Source organism: Catharus ustulatus, chromosome 1 (assembly GCF_009819885.2).
Source record: "Catharus ustulatus isolate bCatUst1 chromosome 1, bCatUst1.pri.v2, whole genome shotgun sequence".
NCBI lineage: Eukaryota > Metazoa > Chordata > Aves > Passeriformes > Turdidae > Catharus > Catharus ustulatus.
The window spans coordinates 20,279,608-20,299,047 of NC_046221.1; the positions used below are offsets into that span (position 1 = coordinate 20,279,608).

At 38.4% G+C, this 19,440-nt stretch overlaps 1 protein-coding gene across 16 annotated transcripts in view; it reads right to left on the reverse strand.

Annotated features, from left to right (window-relative positions):
* Nucleotides 1-19,440, reverse strand: part of CACNB2 (calcium voltage-gated channel auxiliary subunit beta 2) — a 261,106-nt gene that overhangs the window by 13,529 nt on the left and 228,137 nt on the right. For 10 of the 16 annotated variants that reach the window (XM_033067159.2, XM_033067193.2, XM_033067168.2 and 7 more), the window contains 4 exons: nt 17,112-17,221; nt 10,162-10,170; nt 1,506-1,657; nt 675-770 (listed from right to left, as the gene is read on the reverse strand). In XM_033067159.2, coding sequence (XP_032923050.1) covers nt 675-770; nt 1,506-1,657; nt 10,162-10,170; nt 17,112-17,221 — 367 coding nt within the window. The remainder of the gene's footprint in view (nt 1-674; nt 771-1,505; nt 1,658-10,161; nt 10,171-17,111; nt 17,222-19,440) is intronic. The other 6 variants (XM_033067176.2, XM_033067219.2, XM_033067209.2 and 3 more) reach the window with 1 other exon arrangement.

Consider the following 19,440-nt stretch of genomic DNA (forward strand, 5'->3'; position numbering starts at 1 on the left):
CATTGCTTAACTGAGATGCCTAAACTTAAATGATGAAGACATTCCCTTCACTCAGCTCCGTAAGTGTGGCAAATTATATCTGCAACTGAACTGTACTCCCATCTTCTGGTTTCTTACTCATAGTCTTGACAGCTGAATATGCAGGCAGAAATGCATGCCAGGTTCAAAACACAGTTGGGGTGTCATCACTTTATAGGTGGAAATTGAGAGAATTTGCTTCAGTGCACATCTGAAGAACTGCAGCGCTGTCAGCTACCCAGTACAACTCAGCTCTTTGCCAAAACCCTGACCAAGAACATCAGCAGCAGTGGGCTGGGCTGACAGATGTCCCAGAGGAAGCTACTCAAACCACTGGCTTTACTCTAAACTACCAGAGATAAAGCACACTCACTGAGAGAGTTCAGTTTTAGACCGATAATCTCCTAAAATTTATCAAGTAAAACAAATGTTCAGTTTACTGAAGCATGGAGTGCATCCTAAGAACTGATTGTGACAGGACTCTTTTTCCCCTGCACCCTAGTGCGGAGCCCTGATACCTCAGGAGGTGTTCTGCAAAAGGCAATAGTTAAATATGGCCAGAAGAGGGCAAACATTCCTGAAAATTATGTAATAAACTTCAGGCTTGAAACGAAAGGCACCTTTCAGAGACAAGACATAAATTAACAGTAACTCACAGGAGGACACTGTGCCAGTTTATCAGCTGCCACCATCTGAACATTAAGGTGTTTGGCCTGAGATTTCCCTCGAGATTTTATCAACCTCTGTAAAACCTGTGAAACATGAGACATGAAAAAAAGTGAGCAGACTCAGACTTAATATACACATATAACCACTTAAAACATTAAAATTTGAAACTGCTCACATGAGCAGAGCAAATTCTTCATTTGCTGGCTTCAAGACCATTTCCCATGTTCCCTCATCCAGGATGTGCTAGTTTTCATTTACATCTAAATATCTCCTTTCCTTTACAAGCACTAAAAAGTTCCTCTCCTGCCTTTTTTCTGCTTTTGGTTTCATTTGTTTCTAAGTTGAATTTTTCAAATTGATCTCCTGAGTTCTCTTCCCACAAATTCATTTTTCTCTTTCAAATGCCTCTTCACAAGGTCTGTGCATTTTTTTTTTACACACAGTGAAAAAATATATTATGAGATGTTCAAGTTTAGCAATCAGTGTGATACTCACTCAGTGAAAATCATTCATTCATTTCCACATTATTTTGGTTTAACAAACCATGAGCACTACTTACGTGATTGATACTAAAAAGTGCAATTCCAATTTAAAAGCTCATTGGAGCTACAGCATCTTTTCCAAAATAGGTTTTGGTTAGAACTAGAGCTCAGATACTTTTTAAATTATTAATGCGTTACTATCCAAAGGGAAGCAACAACATACAGCTCTGAACCTAAATAAGGACATGATTATCTGCATTTAAGGTCTCCAAAAAATCCCCCAAAAAACCAAAGCAAAAAAACCTGAAAGAACATGAAGGTATGTAAAATATTTACCTTAGGAGAAGAAATCTTTACGTATACTATAATGGGAGCCAGAGAGGTTTTGCTCAGTTGAGCTGGGTGGTTAATGGTATCAGCATCAAGCACTACCAACTGCAGTGTCCTGGCTAATTCAAAAATCCGTTCAATTTCACTTTGAACTTCAGCTGTAAAGTAGAAAATGAGAGTTATGAAAATACTAAGAGGTAATTAGCTTTAAGAAATATAACACTGTAGTAGACTGGTGTGTTGCTCCTTCTCTGGGTGCAGGAGTTGTTGTTTTCTGTGCAGGTCCCCGGCACAGCAGGGTAATGAACACAGTGTTAATGAGAACATTTCACCCCTGTTCTGCTGCCCTTGCAGGCACTGCCTGCCTCTCTCACCTCACCAGTTCCTGCTATTCCAGCCTGGAGAGATAATGGTAACACCTCTTACATGACCCCAGACCATGAATATAAGAAAAAGGGGTATGAATACCTGCTGCATCAAATGGCAACCTTAATATGCCACAGATCTGCTACATGTAAATAACATCAGCTCAGACTTTAATCTTACCCAGTAACCAGTTAGCTCAAAGTAGAGTGCCTGAGATAGGCATTAGGAAGTACTGAGTTCTATAATAGCAGAAGCTACTGTTCTCCCATTTACTTCAACTCACCAAAGCTCTGGAAAGCAGTTTTTTTTTCTACTAACCTCATGGTACCATATTAAAAATTTGCCGATTATTTATAAAACACTTTTATAAAAAAAAAATAACTGAATAATCCAAATAATGCTATGGTATCCTCCTAGGATAGCTCCTTCTAGGAGCTGTGGGATGCTGATTTTCCCAGAGGAAAATAATCATCTTTTCTTCTGGTAGTCATGCTCCCAGCTCCTCAGCACCCTGTCTGATTGGCAGTACTTTCCAGGGCAAACCTCTCCAAGACAGATGGGCTGCATCCGCTTTCACAAGTGGTGTAGAAACTGTCTTCATTCCTCAATGAAACAAAACTACATCTTATAATAGCAAAATCATCTTTAAAATGAAATCACATTTTCCTGCTCAAATCTTGCTATTGGCTGATTTCACAGAGGAATTAGAGAAGCTGGGTGATATATGCAAATCTAAAATGAAAGTCATTGGGCCAGACAAGACTAATTCATATAGGTTTCCCTTTAAAGGTTGTGCACGCTTCATGAACCAAAACCAGATTAGATATCTAGCCCATTCAAAGAAAATACTAGAAGACAACCAACAGAGAATTAAAGGTCAAGAAGAGGTACTAAAAATTTAATAGACAGTTTCTTGAAATTACATTATCAGCCTTTTATTTATTATGCTGGCAAAAGCTTAACTTTTGCTTGAAAACACAACCTATCTGATCTGGCGAGAGAGAGAGTTTTCTACATCAAATTGTCTCTTTCAAGAGATATGAAGAGATCGATTTTTTCTGTCTTAGAATAGCAACTGAATAAATAAGGTACTATAAAAAGGTTGCAACATTTCCAAGAGAGAGCAAGGCATCCCAGCTAGTATTTTGGTTCCAAATCAATAGGTGATTGCAATGGTAATTTTATAAACAAAGTAACATCTAAATGGTCATCGGAAAATCTATATATTATATCCTTTATTGGAGGAGGTGGACATTGGTTTAGATTTATTAGAGATCATGTCCAACTGTTTGTGGTTGGAACTATCTGCAGTTTTGGGTGAGTACATACAATCAGTCTTTTACAGCAGTGAACACTGTGGGATGAGCACAGTGCGGTGTGGTGTGGAAAACATCAATGCATGCTTTGCTGCTGGTCAACAAAAGCACTATGGTCCCACTGCTGTCTGAAACAGGACCACATTTTTTAAGACAGACTTCTGATGCGTCTTGGCATATTTCCAATTACATTTGCTACAACTTTGTCACACAGAGATACTACTGAAATCACTGAATACCACTGTCTCAGAGTTTTAGTAGAAGACAGTCAATAATCTATCCCTAATTTAAGTTCAAGTGACAACTAGAATAAACATATCAGAGATAATTTGTCACGCTGTTCTTATGATGAATTTAGATTGCTTTCCTGCAATTTCAAACCAGGCTCAACACTTTAGTCAGTATAACAATATTAGTTAATGTATCATTTTAAGGCCATTCCAGACTGCTAAAAACTCTTGTTCCAGACAATTTATAACCAGCAAAATCTGTCTCTATGCCATTGTTATCATAATTTTGTCTGGGGAGGCAGCATTTGCTACATTGCTCGAAGCACTTTTCTGCCAGGAGAGAACATATCTCTGTGGACTAGATTTCCTGCTATACTTTTTGAAAAGCTCTCTGCCAGGGCAGAGTATACCTCAGGGTATGTTCTACTGTGAAACACACCCATAGCAAAAACTGCAGGTAACTATGGTCCTATGAACCAATAGTTTCCACTTGAGTCTGTTGATGGAGAGAGATATTTTTTGTCAATTAAAATGTATTTCAGTACTTATTTTTCTTAATTTGCGTATAGTGTTGCCTGGAAAGGCTAACCTGGAACAGAGACTAGACAGAGAAAAAGGAATAAAATAGGTATATATAGAAAGGATTCACTTTGGGCAGTGCTAGAGCCTGGCCGAGGCTACACCCAAATCAAATCCGAGATGGATCCCAGTCACAAGTTTTTACACTTTTATAAATTTTGGTTCATCTGCATATTGGGGTCAATTATCCAACCACAGGCTATGAAGTCTCAGCCCCTTAACTTGCCCCCTTTCCCTCACCGTTGTTTATGCTTTTTGGGTATCAGTTGTCCTTGATTCTCTAGCTAGAGATTAATTGTTTTGTCTAACTGCCCTGTGAAGACAATTTACTAACACCTAATATGAAGTTTCAAAGTCACACACTAAGCAGCAGAGATTCTGAAAAATATAAAAGCTAAAACCCAAGGCATCAATAGGAGAAAAGTTCAAGGAGCTCCACTGCATGATTGGTGAACTAATACATATGCCTCTACCTCTCCAGTCAGGAATGGATAGGAAAAATGCCACAGGGGTAGCTGAAGAGGTCCTGATCTCCTGCTCCTTAGAGTACTTCTTCAGCTTCTGGAAAAACTTTCATTTTGCTTGGAATCTTCTTTGAATTACAACTTTACAAGATTGTTGTGATTACTTACATAATAGTAGCTTCTCTTTTTAGATAACAAGGACTTTATCTACTGCTACTGCCTTGGTTTTCATTTTTCTTTAGCACTATCTCTCAAAAACCAAATTCTCTACCTGAAAAAATTCCTTCACAATAAGAAATTCAACACAAATTTTCTTTCAGACTTTTGCGCAAAGTAAGCAAAGAACTCAAAAAGTCATGTGGGGACAGCAACACAAATGTCACTGGTAGTTAAAATAGGGAGCTGAGAACAGTGACAGTGGGGTATTTTCAAAACAGAACAGTAATAGCTTTGCAATTTTCCCACCTCCATGAATACCATCTATTTATAATAGTGTCCCTTCTTATATACTGGAGAGGCATACGAGTGAAGTTATATCACTGAACTCCAATAAATTGTATTTGCCAATCATAATGAGAGGCATAAAAATAATTAGAACCACTGTGACAATCATCATGAAATGCTGACAGCCCAGCTACAACACTCAAACCCAGAAATCAGCTACCAAATTTTAAAGTGACCCTTACAACCTATTTCATATGGTCTCCTTGGTAACCAGAAAGTGAACATATTTTAAATGACAGGAGCACTCAAGTATATTCCATACAATAGGAGTCAGCTGAAAGAAACAGTAAGTACACATCTACCAGAGAACTTTAAATACAGCATATTCAAACTTACTTTCAAATATTAAATACCAGTATCACTACTGCACCTTTAACAGGAATTCAGTGTAATGAGAGGACAATAAATCACTCATCCCATTTGGGGCAGACAAATATTCTTTACACCAATTGGACCTCACAAGTGAATTCTAAGACAAAATCTTTCCCAGTTCACTACAATAATCTCATCTAAAATACAGGCAAAGAGACAACAACATTTTATCTCTGTCAATTCACTAATAACATGATGAACTGCAGCGGAACTTAGGGTCACTCATGTAATGCCATGGTACAGGAACATTCTCTATGCTACACAGCTGGAGAAACACAACCCTCCTGCAAACCTGTGCTGCATCCACAGCAGCCTGGAGTCACTGGGACACTCAGCTTGACAGAGCAGTGGCTACGCCAGCAATTTATTTCAGCAAGACCCTGATGATATAGCAATTCCATGAGAGGGATGAGATGCAAAATGGACATGCATCTGGCCTGCAAAGGCCCAAGTGAAGCACAAAATACAGTGTAGAGGCAGCAAAGAAATTTTCATCTTCACAAGGAGCAGTGCAATTCACATACTCTCAACTGAGCACAGTACTTTTACATCCTATTAAATTTGACCTTGTCTCCTGTCTATGGTATCGGTTGCTCTGTTTTGTTCATTGTAACAGATATGTAAATTATGGTTTCAACTGCAACAGGCACAGAGACAAAGCATTCTGGGCTCCTGATATTACAGACATATGGAATGAAAAGAACACAACTCTATGTATGCAGTGTATGTCAATGCATGCAGTACAAAATTATTAGCGACACCTTACACAAATGGCTTTGAAATAATTTTATAAATTAAAGAGAACAGCTATGAGTAGCCATGATTTTTTTATACAAACATAGTTACTTAAAAATAATTCAGCACTAAACTCTATGACTATAATTAAAGTAATGTGAAGTTTAAGGCAACCTCAGGATTTCCATAACAAAGGTGAAAGAAAAAAAATGTAGTTTTTATCCCAGTGTCTTAAAACCACATAGAAGGTCTTGCACCAAAAAATCCTGTGCTAGAAACGAGTACAGGTCATATCTAAAATCCAAGAAAATTAAAAAAGGAAGTGATAATCATTGAGCTGAGCCCACACAAGTCTCTAATGAGAAGAAAATCATGAGCTTGAACGACAGAATTCAAATTTTAAATTTTAGTTTGTAAGTGTGTGTGTGCATACACACGCTTAATATCAAGTGAAAAATCACCAGTGTCTCTCTCCATGGGGTACTGCTGTAAGCAGAATGCAGATCACAGCAGGCTACTCTGGACTGCACCAGGAATCTGTGCTCACTGGAAACAAAGCAACAAGGCCGAGGCGCTACCGAAGGCAATCCAATAAGCTACAAGGCGTTTGAGCACATCAGAGCAAGCTAAGAAGGAACCCCACACATATATAAGTGTTTGGCCTCTTTCTTCTCATCTTCCTCTTCCCTCCCCTCAAGCAGCAGGGCTGCTCTGGGCAGGCAGGGAGCTGGGCAGTGTTCATTCCTCCCCCAGGGAGGGAGGTTCAGTTCTATGGTCTCCAGGCAGGATTACATGACCCTCCTCACTGCGACACTGGGGTGTCCCAGTGCTGGGGAGCAGAATGCTTTCTGCCTCTGCTCCAGCATATCCAGATAAGAAGGAAATAGTCTTGAAAAATATAAGCAAGAGGGAATAAATGCTTTAGCTTAGTCCTCAGGCAAATGGTCAAAAGATGCCTGGATTGCAGGTGTTTTAATCAAATGTCTATCCTAAATGTAGTTTTGTGGATATATTTAGATTTCCCTGGTCTCCATCAAATACCTTAGCCACTAGCTTGTTACGTAAAAAGGGGAGGGTGGGAGTGGGAGGATGACAATATTTTCCAGGAAAAGTGGCTGCATGTGTTACTCATGCCTAACAGATGGGGCTCCTGCAAGGGATAAGGCAGAGAGGAGAGAAGCATGTCTGCTGCTCTGCCTGGAGCTCCTGGCTGGGCTCTGATGAAGGGGAGCTGTGGGGCGAGGTGCTGCAGGAACGCAGGGTTTTCCTCCTCCTGCCTGCTGAGGCTCACTTTAGGCAGAATTCAGATGGCTTTTAATGTACACACACGTCCAAGTGGTATTGACAGAATCGATGTCTGGAAATCTCAACATAACCAAGATCTATTTTTAATGGACTAACATCTCCTGAAATGCAGCACTGTAATTATGTGAAAATACAAATCAGATAGTGTCATTTAAAAATACTGAATGGCACATAAAAATGTCTACTTCCTGCCTCATTTCTCTGGGCTAGCAAAACAACAACATTCATGGAATGATGTTTCTTATGCCAAGTTTAAACTGGAAGTAAATTTTAATGGCCTATGAATGGAAAACATTGAAAGCAGCAGATTGCAGCAGCAACACAAGTGGCTGAGCACTGCACAAGGGTGCACTGAAATGACTGTGCCAGGAAGAACCACTGCAGCTCCAGAATGTGCCATGCAGCAGCACAGCACTGCTCCTATCATCAAGCTCTCCTACACTCTGTTAAGGAGTAATTGTAATAGGATAACTGGGCAAAGAAGCAGACTAAAATTTCTTTTGTCCACGGGATCAAGCAAAATTCTCTGCATAGTTCTGAATGGATATCTTCATGTCAGGCTGCCAATAACCTGGGTATTTGTGCAACATGCCTCATTACACAGTGCACTGCTATAGGTTTTTATTGATCTAGTCCATATATAGGCACCAAATAAGTGTTCCTTTGGACTGCTGTTTTTTTCAGAGCAAGCATAAATAAAAATGTTCAGCCTTTCTCGCAGATGTGCATGTGGAACTACTCCATCCCTGGCTATTCAACCCCTCCTGCTGATGGTATGCCACAAAACATTTGCGTATTCACTGAGTGGGAGAGATACTGACTCTGCTGCCTGATGCACAGAGTGGGAGGCAAAACACATGGATTGCAGTTCCTTCTCCAGAGAAAGTTTAATTATTATGCAAAGTGCGTAAGACTCAGCAGGACCAACCAAGAGCCATCCTAAAGGTGATCGTAGCCCTGAGATGGCAATGGGAATGATGAGTCCATTCCTGTCTTAGCAGAAAACAGAACTGAACCCAGACTTCTTTGCATTCTGGTTAAACAACACAAACTTTTAGTCTTGGATAAAATATGGACACAAACCTCAACTTCAATCAGCCCAGGAGAAAGGAAAAAACCTGGATCAATTCAACCCTACAGTGTGAACAGTTTTAAGGGAAGTAAACTGTACTCTTAAACAAACAGCTAACTAGCTAAAAATATTTTACTGACCTATCCATGTATCCTTACACAGATATCTATAACCTTAGAAATTATTCTAACACATTGCTACACTACTTTGTTTTGAGCACGTGTTTTGTTTTATTGTAATTATCACACATATTTCTGTGCAGTATCATGAGAAAATATAAGGATAAGTTGCTAGGAATTATTTCTAATTTACAGAAATCAAGAATTTTTTTCCTTCATATACCTTTTGAAAATACTCAAGGAAATTGCATTTAAATGCTTTGTCTGTATGAAAACCTTATTTGTAAGTTAGAACATTGGAAAGTTAGTAACAAACTTCTAATACAGAACTATCTAAAGAATTCATTAGGCAAACTCTGACCTTAGATGTAAAGAAAATTAAGGCTGTCCCAGCAGTATAAAAGAGGATTTTGGGACATGTGAGACTGATAAATTATAACAGGTTCACTAACTTTGTGCTACTCTTTCCCCATTTGTGGGCAAAAAGAAGTATATCTAGTCCTTGTGGAAACCCAAAAGCTCTTGGCTGCTATTTTACTGCATTCTGGTTCAAGACAGGTTCAGGTTTACCAGGTTAACATATTTAACATTTGAGAGTGAGAGTTATGGACATTTGTCACAGCTATTTTTAAGATAAAATTATAAAGGGACAATCAAGATATTCCATAACACACTGAACATCCCCTTTATTTTCTTTAAATTATATTAAAATCTCTGAGACTTTGGGAAAGAAATGCACTCTTGGTTAAGTCCAAATTTTGCATTCCCATTCCTTGGTCTCTGTAGGTAATGAAGAATTTTTATGAGGCCTAGCTAGCACTCTTTTAAAACTACCTTTGATTTATAGTTAAGGAAACATTTACTTGAAACTTACCATATACCACAACTATCATTAAATTACCAGACATGGAGAATAAATAGTAATATTATATATGTATATAATATACAGAGTATATATATATATATATTTTTAACAAATAAATGGTTACCAGTTTCAAGAATTCAATAGGCTTTTCACACAAATATCAAGGAAAAAAAACCCACAAGGCTGAAATTTGCACAGCTAATCCACTACTATTTCTTCGAGCATTTCTATTTCATTTCCAGAAGACAAAACTTTGGGTCATCAACCTAATGACACTTTATGGAGACAGCCTTCCAAACGTAGGTGCTCAATTGCACATGCAAACTAGGTGAGTGTAATGCCTGACAGGTTACTGCATATGCACATGGAAAGCAAATAAACAGACTCCCAGGCACGTGATGGCAATCGATTTACCATGAACACAATGATACGTTTTACATCCACGGTCACACGTCTGTGTTACACCATGCAGATTAGGTACACACACCTCAGAAATAAGGAATACCTAATCTGCAGTGTTTACTTGTCAATGTCAACTCTATTTTTAGAATTATTTGAAAATAAATAAGGAAAACCAGCAAGGTTTTCTAAAAGAAAGACTTAGCAACACAGTACAGTATCAGCTTTTGTCTGTCAGTGAGCCAGATGCGAGAAACACACGGTGGTTCTGTCAGGTACAATAAAGCACTGAACACAAAACAGCAGGAAAAGTAATTTGCAAGCTTGTATACATACCTAAAACATCTGGAAAGGGAGAGCATTAATGAAGCAAAGAATGGAAAAAGCCAACACAATCAGGTTTTGTACAAAGCATACAGCATGAGGTAAGGTTATAACAAGTGTAACATACACAGAAAAAGGTTTGGGTTCTTTTGACACAGAAATGCAGCAAAAGCACAAAGCTGGTTCAGTTTCTGCAAATGGCATGTGTCCATATAAAAACTGACTAAGCCAATTTGGGCTGATTTTCAGATGAATAAGATTTAACCACATACTGTACCTTCTTGGAGAAAAAAAAAATCTGTTCAAAACCACAGATTTCTTCTAGGCTTTTAAAGAAATTTGCCCTTTCCTTCAATTTACTTCTAACATCTCATGTGTTAAAACATGCAACAATATTGACAAGCAAACATTTCTCTTACATCAAAACAAGCTTAATTAGAGAGTGTCCTGTCTCAAACCAGGACAGAGAGGAATAAGACTGTACTATCCACCTAAATCCTTATGAGTCAGACACAATTTTTAAAAAGTTCTCGAGAACATTAATTTTATACTAGATATTCAGTGGCAGCATTGGTTTCCAATGAGTCAAATCCCAAGTCTATTTTTAACTGATTCCATTACAAAAGCAAACTGTCAGTCGATAGGTGTGTGTACCATTACAAGCTGATTGAGGCTCCCCTGTAATCCTGTAAATCCAGTTTCTCATGGCTATTCCCATTTCTGATTATCACATTGTTGGTGTATGTCTCTTTGAAATTAATTCTAGTTTGTCTATAAAATCATTCCAAAGGAAGGTGCTCGCTTAACAGTTTTCTGTGCTATTTACAACATTGCAGACCTGTATTGGGTGATAAGGTAAGAGTTCTCAAAAAGATGTACATTTATTTCCCAGAGAAAAATATTTGGCTTTAATGTATCAAGCACAATACCTCTGTACTACCTTCAGTAATTGACAGAACACTTATTAAAAAGTAGAGTTCAATTATTATTAATTATTAATATGTAACAGTTAAAAATCAACAAAATATTTTCAGAAGTCTAAGAAATAGCCTTCTCTGCTGCAGTTTCAACTGCTGCTCACAAATGTGATCGTAAGCAAGGGGTAGATCAGTGGCCTGGATGCATGAGGTAGCACTATATAAAGTTTGATGAATAAAAAAATAGCTTTCCATTGAGTCTGGAGGAAGGAGGGATCTGGATTAACATAAAGCAGTTCTGGGGAGCTATATTTGCTATATATGTTATACAGCAAATAAATATATATATATATATTTCTGCAAGAAGGCATTTTTAAATTACATCCGATGTAGGAATAAACCACATCTCTGTCCACGTGCCAATGACTGTTCAATAAGGAGAGAGAATAGAGCAACTCATCTCCCCACATTTCATAGCTGTGCAGCCAGGAGACCCTTTCAGAGCAAACCAAAACAAACAAAACATCCCCCTGTTTTTGCTTAACAAGAATAAATTTTTATTATGATAAAAACCAGTTTCAAATACATAGGCCAGAATTAAGTCATTGTAGATAGTCTGGACAAAAAAACCAAAAAAACCCCAAAAAAACCCCAGAAAACCAAACAACAGAAACATCAGGACAAATTTAGTATTTGCTTAAATTCTGGGTTTTTTTAAATTCCTTCCCCACCCCCCACTCCAGCCCCCACCCCCCCAGTGAAAAGACCCTATTATTTTAATTTTATGGAAAGAAAAATGTAGGCAGAGAAAAAAATTGTTTTCCAGGACCCTGAGCAGACCTGCAGCAGATACTAGGAAAGAAAAAATGTGATGTGAGTCCGGACTTAATGATGTATCTGTAAAAACTGTATTAGTAGAGAATACTATTGGCTGCAAAACTAATGATAATAAAATCCAAAATGCAAAAATAGCTCTCCTAAACCAAATCTTTTGTGATCTGTATTATAAGAGAGCACATTCAGGAACATATAATATAGTTGCTCCTTTAGGGCTGCTATCTCATTCAGTATGCAACTCCATACACTGTCTACTTATAAGAAGTCATTGAATAATTTACTTTCTCTCCATTGTCAAATACGTGTTTCACATCTCATACATCTCATTTAGAACACATGGCTCTAATCTTTCTCTGAAAACAGAACGCATAAAATATTTATGGCCTATTTTGTGGAGCTTACTTTGGTGCTATATGCAAAAAAAGATTTTTCCCTGTTAAACATCTCAGTTAGGTGAGAAGCTGGAATTATTAGTATATTCCAAAGAGAAAACTGAATTACAAAGAATAATCACAAGTTATGAATAACTCGGGGGGATTAATTTTCAGAAATGTAGCGTCTGATTCTTTAGAGTAATTAGCAGTAGAAGTTATATTCAGAATAGAAACACAGGAAATCCTGATTCCTGGGGATTCTTTCTTCCAAAATGGAACATAACCTTGAAGCTTCTTTTAGAAACCTGTACTAAGACTCAGGACATTCCTGATGCTGCTTTGTAGTGTCAGCACAGAGTATCAGTACTGATCTGAGAGAAGGAAAAAAATTATTTGAGCTAGGCTGGGAATGAAAAGACTATCTCCCCAGTTAAATGTCTACAAAGAGCAGAGCCTAAAATAAGAGAACTTCTGGGGAATGAGGATCCACAAGGCTGATATTTTACAAGGTACGCAACAGGAGCTCCAGTAGTCCATAAAGGACTGCTTACTTTCCATCTCCCTTCTCCAAGTCAGTGCATTACCATGCAACATGCTGATTCTGATTATATATATTATTTGATTCTGATGGTATACATTATTATTTGACAGGTCCAAAGCCTTCAGCTGCAGCACTCAGTATCTCTACAAAAGATTCTTGAAGCATACAAAGAACACTGGGAAAAAATAGCCATCTTCATAAAGTCTGTAACTAAACCAGTTCTGTATCAGAAGCAGCAAAGGCACAATTGCACTGCATCCAATTCCCTACATTACTCTATACATTTTTCAAGAATATTAAGGCAGAGGACTCATGGTAAAGTAGCCTGTAAATATTTGACCCAAGATTGGATCACAGCATACATAACCTAAAGACACTAAAAAGCTGCACCCTTAGCCTTCTTATTATCACTTTCTACCTTTATTTTGCACTAATTGAATATGTAAAACTAATAATATTCTTTCATAGGATATTTTGTTGACTTATAGCAAATTCATCACACAAACTGAAAAAAAATAAATCCACTATATAGTGTGATATTGCCACTCACCTCTTCTACTACAGCCACCTAAATACTCACAGCAGTGGTGTGTTGTCACCTACTAGCACACTGCAATGATTTCTGATTCTGACTCTTATTTCTGCCTTGAGGTACATTGGAGGTAGGCAAGAAGTAGGCTGTAACATGCCTTGTACTTGTTTCTTTTGCATTCTACAAGGCTTTTCCCACTGTCATACAAAAGCAGTTACCTTTTTATCTCAGTTTTCCTCCAAACAGTGCTGCCACATCACTTCCCTTCCTGACTTCCTGTCTTATTTCTGTCCTCCCATGGTTCATGCCATGCCTAGAGCACTGACCTGGAGGTGCTTTATCATGGGTTTGCCTATCCTACTCCTTCTCCATAAGTCTAACCTTTTCCATAATGGATTTGCACCACTTGTCTTCTTGCCTGTTCCTCCAGGGGAACATCTTTAAAGTAAACGACTTTTTATTCCATTCTCCATGCTGCACAGCAAAGGAGGGATTGCAAATTTAATAATGAGCATCTTTTCACCTCAGTTCTGCTTGGCTGCCCTGATTCAGTCTTCTGGGAACAAGTTCTGCTCAGCATCATTGCTGGATCTTGCCAAGGAAAGCTGAGTCTTCAAGCAATTCAGATGCAAATCTTGGCATGTGTTAGTAGCAGCTTCTAATAATTTGGTCGAGTTTTCTCACTATTTTCATAAAATTGACCAGAAACATGTAACTGGAATTTTGTTCAGTTCGCTACCAAATTTCAAAACTCTGCTAGATTATTAGAACAATGGCTTCTGAAAGAAAAGGGTTTGAGAATATTTTAGCATACGTAAAATTAATTTTTGCCCTAACTTAATGTTAGAATGACCCAGTTGCTCTGGTCAAAGATCTTCAAAGATATTTTAAAAATCAGTTAATTTTTAGAAAAATTATATGCAAACTGAAAAACTGATATGTAGCAGGAAATCTTAGTTAACAACAGGCCTGTTACAAAAACTAGAGAGACACATCTACCTATCTATCCACATATTTGCATAAATACATAAACACTGTCATCCTTTGGGTGTTTCAAACTGAGGTTCTGCCAGAACTCACACTTTAAATACCTTCATCTGAAAAAGTACCTTGACACAAAGAAAAAATGTTGATGCTCTCAAGAGTGTGGTTCCCCATGAGATAAAGATGTACAAGATTGGCCAGCATTCAATTTTTATTGATTCTATTTCCTGTATAGAATTTTGTGATAGGTGTTTCGCATATATGAAAATATTTTAGCATAAGGAATTAATATATGCAGCTTTTACTGTACAGTATTGCAAAATTGCACAAGCTTTGCTGATGAGGCTGGAGACTTACTCATCATGATTCTTTTTGTTCCATGACTAGTTGACTTCTATACTTATTACCAATTTTCAGTCCTACTCAAAATAAGTGAGTCCTACTCAAAATAACCTAATCTTTTCATTTATTAAACAATTATGGTGACAAGACTGAAATTCACACAGAAGAATATTCTTGTGTGTAAAGATATTAATTATGTTGTTACAGTACATTGCATTTTGATATTTGAAAACACATAAAATAAGACACACTTGGAAGCTACAGACTACTTTCAAGTAAAAATTCAAAGACTCCATATAGCTGAAAGTAAAAGTTTTATGAAAGAAATTTTCGAGAGAGGGAAGTCAAAATTTTTAAGGTGGAGAAGTTTATTCAAAAGTAATAGTATATTAGGCAAACTTTAAATATTCAGTCACAGTTCAGGTGTTGTTGGAAATTTTTTTTTTGTTGCAAAACTGATAAGAACTTATTTAATAGTTCTTGTTTCACAAAATTTAAAATTTTCCAATATGCAATGCTGTGTCCAGGGGAAACCAATCTCTCTCAAAGGCTACTAAGAGGAACCTGCAGGTCTGTAAAGGCAGAAGAAACATGACTGGAGTATTCACCCTGAATGCAGCAAGTTCCCCATTTTTTTGTATTTGATGGGGGACTTGTGCAGGATTTTTTATGGATCTTTTGTTCCGTGTCTCAGTCAAGCCTTACATGAGTACAGTAAATTCACGAATACAAGCCGCACTGAGTATAAGCCGCATTTATGGGTGTTGGCAAATATTTCGGTTTTTGTCCATAAATAAGCCGCACCCGAGTATAAGCCGCTCTGTCGTTCACAGCGAGGACCCGCGTGCAACAAAGTTGCCAAATAGTAACAGAACGGCGGCAGGGCGGGGTTTACTGGCTCGGCTCGGGCTGTGCAGGCTCGGCCCGCTCGGGGCTGCTGACGGGGCCAGGTAGCCCAGCCCGGCGCTGCCGCTCGGCGGGACCACTGGGGGCCAACCGCCGCTGCCACTGGGCTCGGTCACCACGGCCTGGCACTGCCCTGCGGTGGCAGGCAGGGACGGAGCCCCCCGCTGCCTCCCAGAGCCACGGCAGTGGCGGCGCGGGTCCCTCCCCTCCTCCCCGGGCCACAGCAATGGTGGCCCGGGTCCCCCGCCGCCTCCCAGAGCCGCGGCAATGGCGGCGCCGGGTGCCCCCCCGTCTCTTTCCCGGGCTGTGGCAGAGGAGGGAAGGAAAGACCTCTCCCGCCTCTCTCCCCACCCCCCGTGCTGCCTGCAGGCAGTCAGGCTCCACCCGCGGTGCAACAGAGTAGCGATTTGTAACAATCACAAAATGACGACTTTGCAGCTGCTCGGCTCGGCACTCTGGCTGGCACTTCTGAGGTTGTAAATGTCAGAAAATTATTCACATATTAGCCGCTCCTGTTTATTAGCCACATTTCCGGTTTAGGAGCAAAATCTTAGTCAAATTGGTGCGGCTTGTATTCATGAAATTACTGTACGTAAATTCCTGGTAGGATTCATCTCAGAATCACAGAATGGTCTCTACTGGAAAGGACCTTAAAGATCCTCTAGTTCCCCTGCCATGGACAGGGAACCTTCCCCCAGACCTCCAGGTGTCTCTACACAGGGAATGCACTAGTGACAGCACCAGAGTCCTGGATAAAATACATCTCACACTAGAGGAAAGGCAAAGGCAGTCAGGAATTAACACTCCAAAATGACCACCTTTTCCTCCTAACTCTAAGGACACCTTGGGATGGGAAGCTCCAGTGCAGCCACCTCTACTGTAAATGGTTACGTTTAATTAAAACTTCCCAGATAAGCTTATTTTTCTTTCTGGGTAATAAATGTTTAATTATTAATACAGCTGGACAAGCTTCAGTACAAAAAGACTCATGTATGATGACAGATACTTAGCCTATGAATGCAGCTTTACAGCTTTTTAAAAACATCTCCATTTTTGCATCCTTCCTTTTTTTGTACCAAACTTACAATTAGTTTAAAATGAAACAAAATTCATAAAATGCAGACTTCAATAATTTTTTCTCAGATTTCATGTCAGTAGCTATCACTACTAGTAATCTTATCAGAAACAATGCATAATATCAATAATATCCATATAATTCCAAGTATTTGAAAACTGTCAATTCTATTTAACCAGAACATGTCTTCATATTTGATATGGATGGCTGCCTCTCCCCACTGAGGCAAGCAGCAAAACACGAAAACTGAGCATAATCAGAATAAACCAAAATTGACACTATAAGAAGTTTATCTGATAGTGACTTTAAAATGATTTCTAGTGCCAGGATTTCTGAATTATGGGAACTGTGATTTTCTCACAGCAGAGAGAAGGCTATTTTTAGCATACACATATGAAATGAGAGTAGCATACTTCACAGGCAATTTGTAGACAGGATCATTACAGGTACTTACCTAGGCTTGATCTCGTGTTAGATCGCTCTATTATCGCATGCTTACTGGGATTGTTTAATACTGAGCGTTTGGCAAGCGAGATGTCTGCTGTGACTCGTGTAATTGATATACTGCAAAATAAATACAGCAAAAGAGTACTGAACCTTATTGATCTTTCAGCAGTGTGGGGAGAATTATTGTTTGACACCAGAAGATGGTTAAGACTACAGGAAAATAAGTTCTCAGCAGCACACTATGCTTCACCCAATGTGAACAGAGAAAAAACTTTATCTAACTTTACAATAGCTACTGGTAAGTCATCCTCTTACACATGCCTGAGGAGAGGGGAGGCAGGAGGAGGTCAGGGATTGTTGCAGAAAATGGGACTTCCCTAGGATCTCCAGGTCTAGTGAGGGTCTGACATTTCACCAGCATCCCCAGTATAATCAGGCTGGTTTCTCCTTTCCCTGACTTCTTGAATGGCACTGAATGACAACCTGGCTTACTTTAGCCATACCTGTAAGACATGTAGGGATATGCAGAATTAAACTGTAAAGGTAAGGCTTACCAGGGAAATGAGTCCAGCAATATAACTCAGGGTTTTTTTGTTGGTTTTGGTTTGTGTTTCTTGGCTTTTTTATTGTTCAGTTTACTAGCATGTGTTTTTCTAACAGAGTGCAAGAGCTACCTATAATTTTCCAGAAAGATTCATGCTAGCAATATGCTAGCCATCTAAAAATAGGAACTGTAACTTGGAGAAGTACATACTTGAAAAGTCTAGGTTGACTATTTGGCAGGTTCAGTTTTGTGTTTATGAGAAAAGATAAGCCAAGAAATTAGTGGTTACTTTCAGTTGTTTGCATTGAAATGCTACATAACCTTCTGTATATTCTTCTTTCTAGGCAAAAAGTTACTTTGCTTTGTTTTGCTTTACAGGGTCAAAATGCACCCTTAAGTTCCTTTTCAAACTCTCTGGTCTGATGAGGTTTAGAGGTCAAATTTTTCCAGTGCTGAGAGTTAAATCAGACTGATGGTATTCCCTTGTTCTTCCTTGTAGGATTTTACTTGCAATTTAAAAGAGGAAATGGATTTGTTAAGAAGTAGGAGGGCTCCTCTCTAGCAAGCACAGTCAGATGCTGTTTGTTCATCTGAAATGTAATCCAATAGGCCATTTCCCAATGAACTCAACATGTGTATGCACTTATCTAAAAAATGTAACAGCCAGAAGCTAATATGAAAAAACAGAATTATGCGCACAATACTGATTAGTAATATAATTTAGGAAGTCTAGGTGTGATTTAACTTAAACTAAAAGCATAGCCAAAGATTGTGATTTCTGGCACAACTCCTTAAAGATTGTGCCATTTGTCTTGAAATTACATTAAATGTGTTTGTTGGGATACTTACTGGTTTTCTTTATTTGCTAATGGAAGGACACTACAAATTTTTACCGCTTTTTGGTTTTTTTGTGTTGATTTGGATTTTTTTCTGCCAGTCTTTCTTCCTACAGGCAATAGAAAATTTTTGCCTTTTAAAATGAAATTATGGTATACTGAACAACGCTAGATTTATCAGTCTATCTGTGAAAAATGCTTTTTTTCATTTTAAGACTTTTTACCATCTTTCTGAGGACATTTTCAAGTCTTTGAGAAACATCACATGAGGAAGACCAAGTCTGCTCTCAAAACAAAGGGTGTGTACATTCATATTGTGAAACAATTGCAACAAGAGCAAGGACAGTAGTGTGGCAGCTCAAAGCAGTACCATGAATCTGAAAATCTCTGGTGCAAATTTGTTCAGAACTTTAAGTAAAGATTCCAAGTGCTACTGAAGTTTGGGATGTTTCAAATCTCCTACTATAGACCTAGATTTTATTTGGAGTATTTGTGGATTCACTCTGCCACAGTTGGATCTATAACCAAAAATCTGACATGCTTGAAAATACTTAAAGACATAAAGATGCAATAATTTTCTTCGTCTTGCAACAAATGTTTTGTTAATTTCCAGTTCTGAAGGTGTGTTATCTAGGGGTTAACAATCCTGACTAATATAAAGAGGGACTACTAAAGTGGTTAGGTATTGACATCAATATTGTGACTAAGAAAATCCACCAGTTTAAACTACAATGCCTGGTACTTTAAAGAACTGAAGCTATTGACAAAATACCTCAAGCTCCCTCTTCAAAGTTTTGACAGCAGCAGGACACACAGAATAGTGTTACAGATCTATACACTTCCAAACTAAATAGAACATTCCTTGAAGCTACAGATATTATAAGATCTTCCTGTTTTCACCCTTTTTCTACCCAATGTCAAGCCATTAGGACACATTAATCTGGATCTTGATCCAA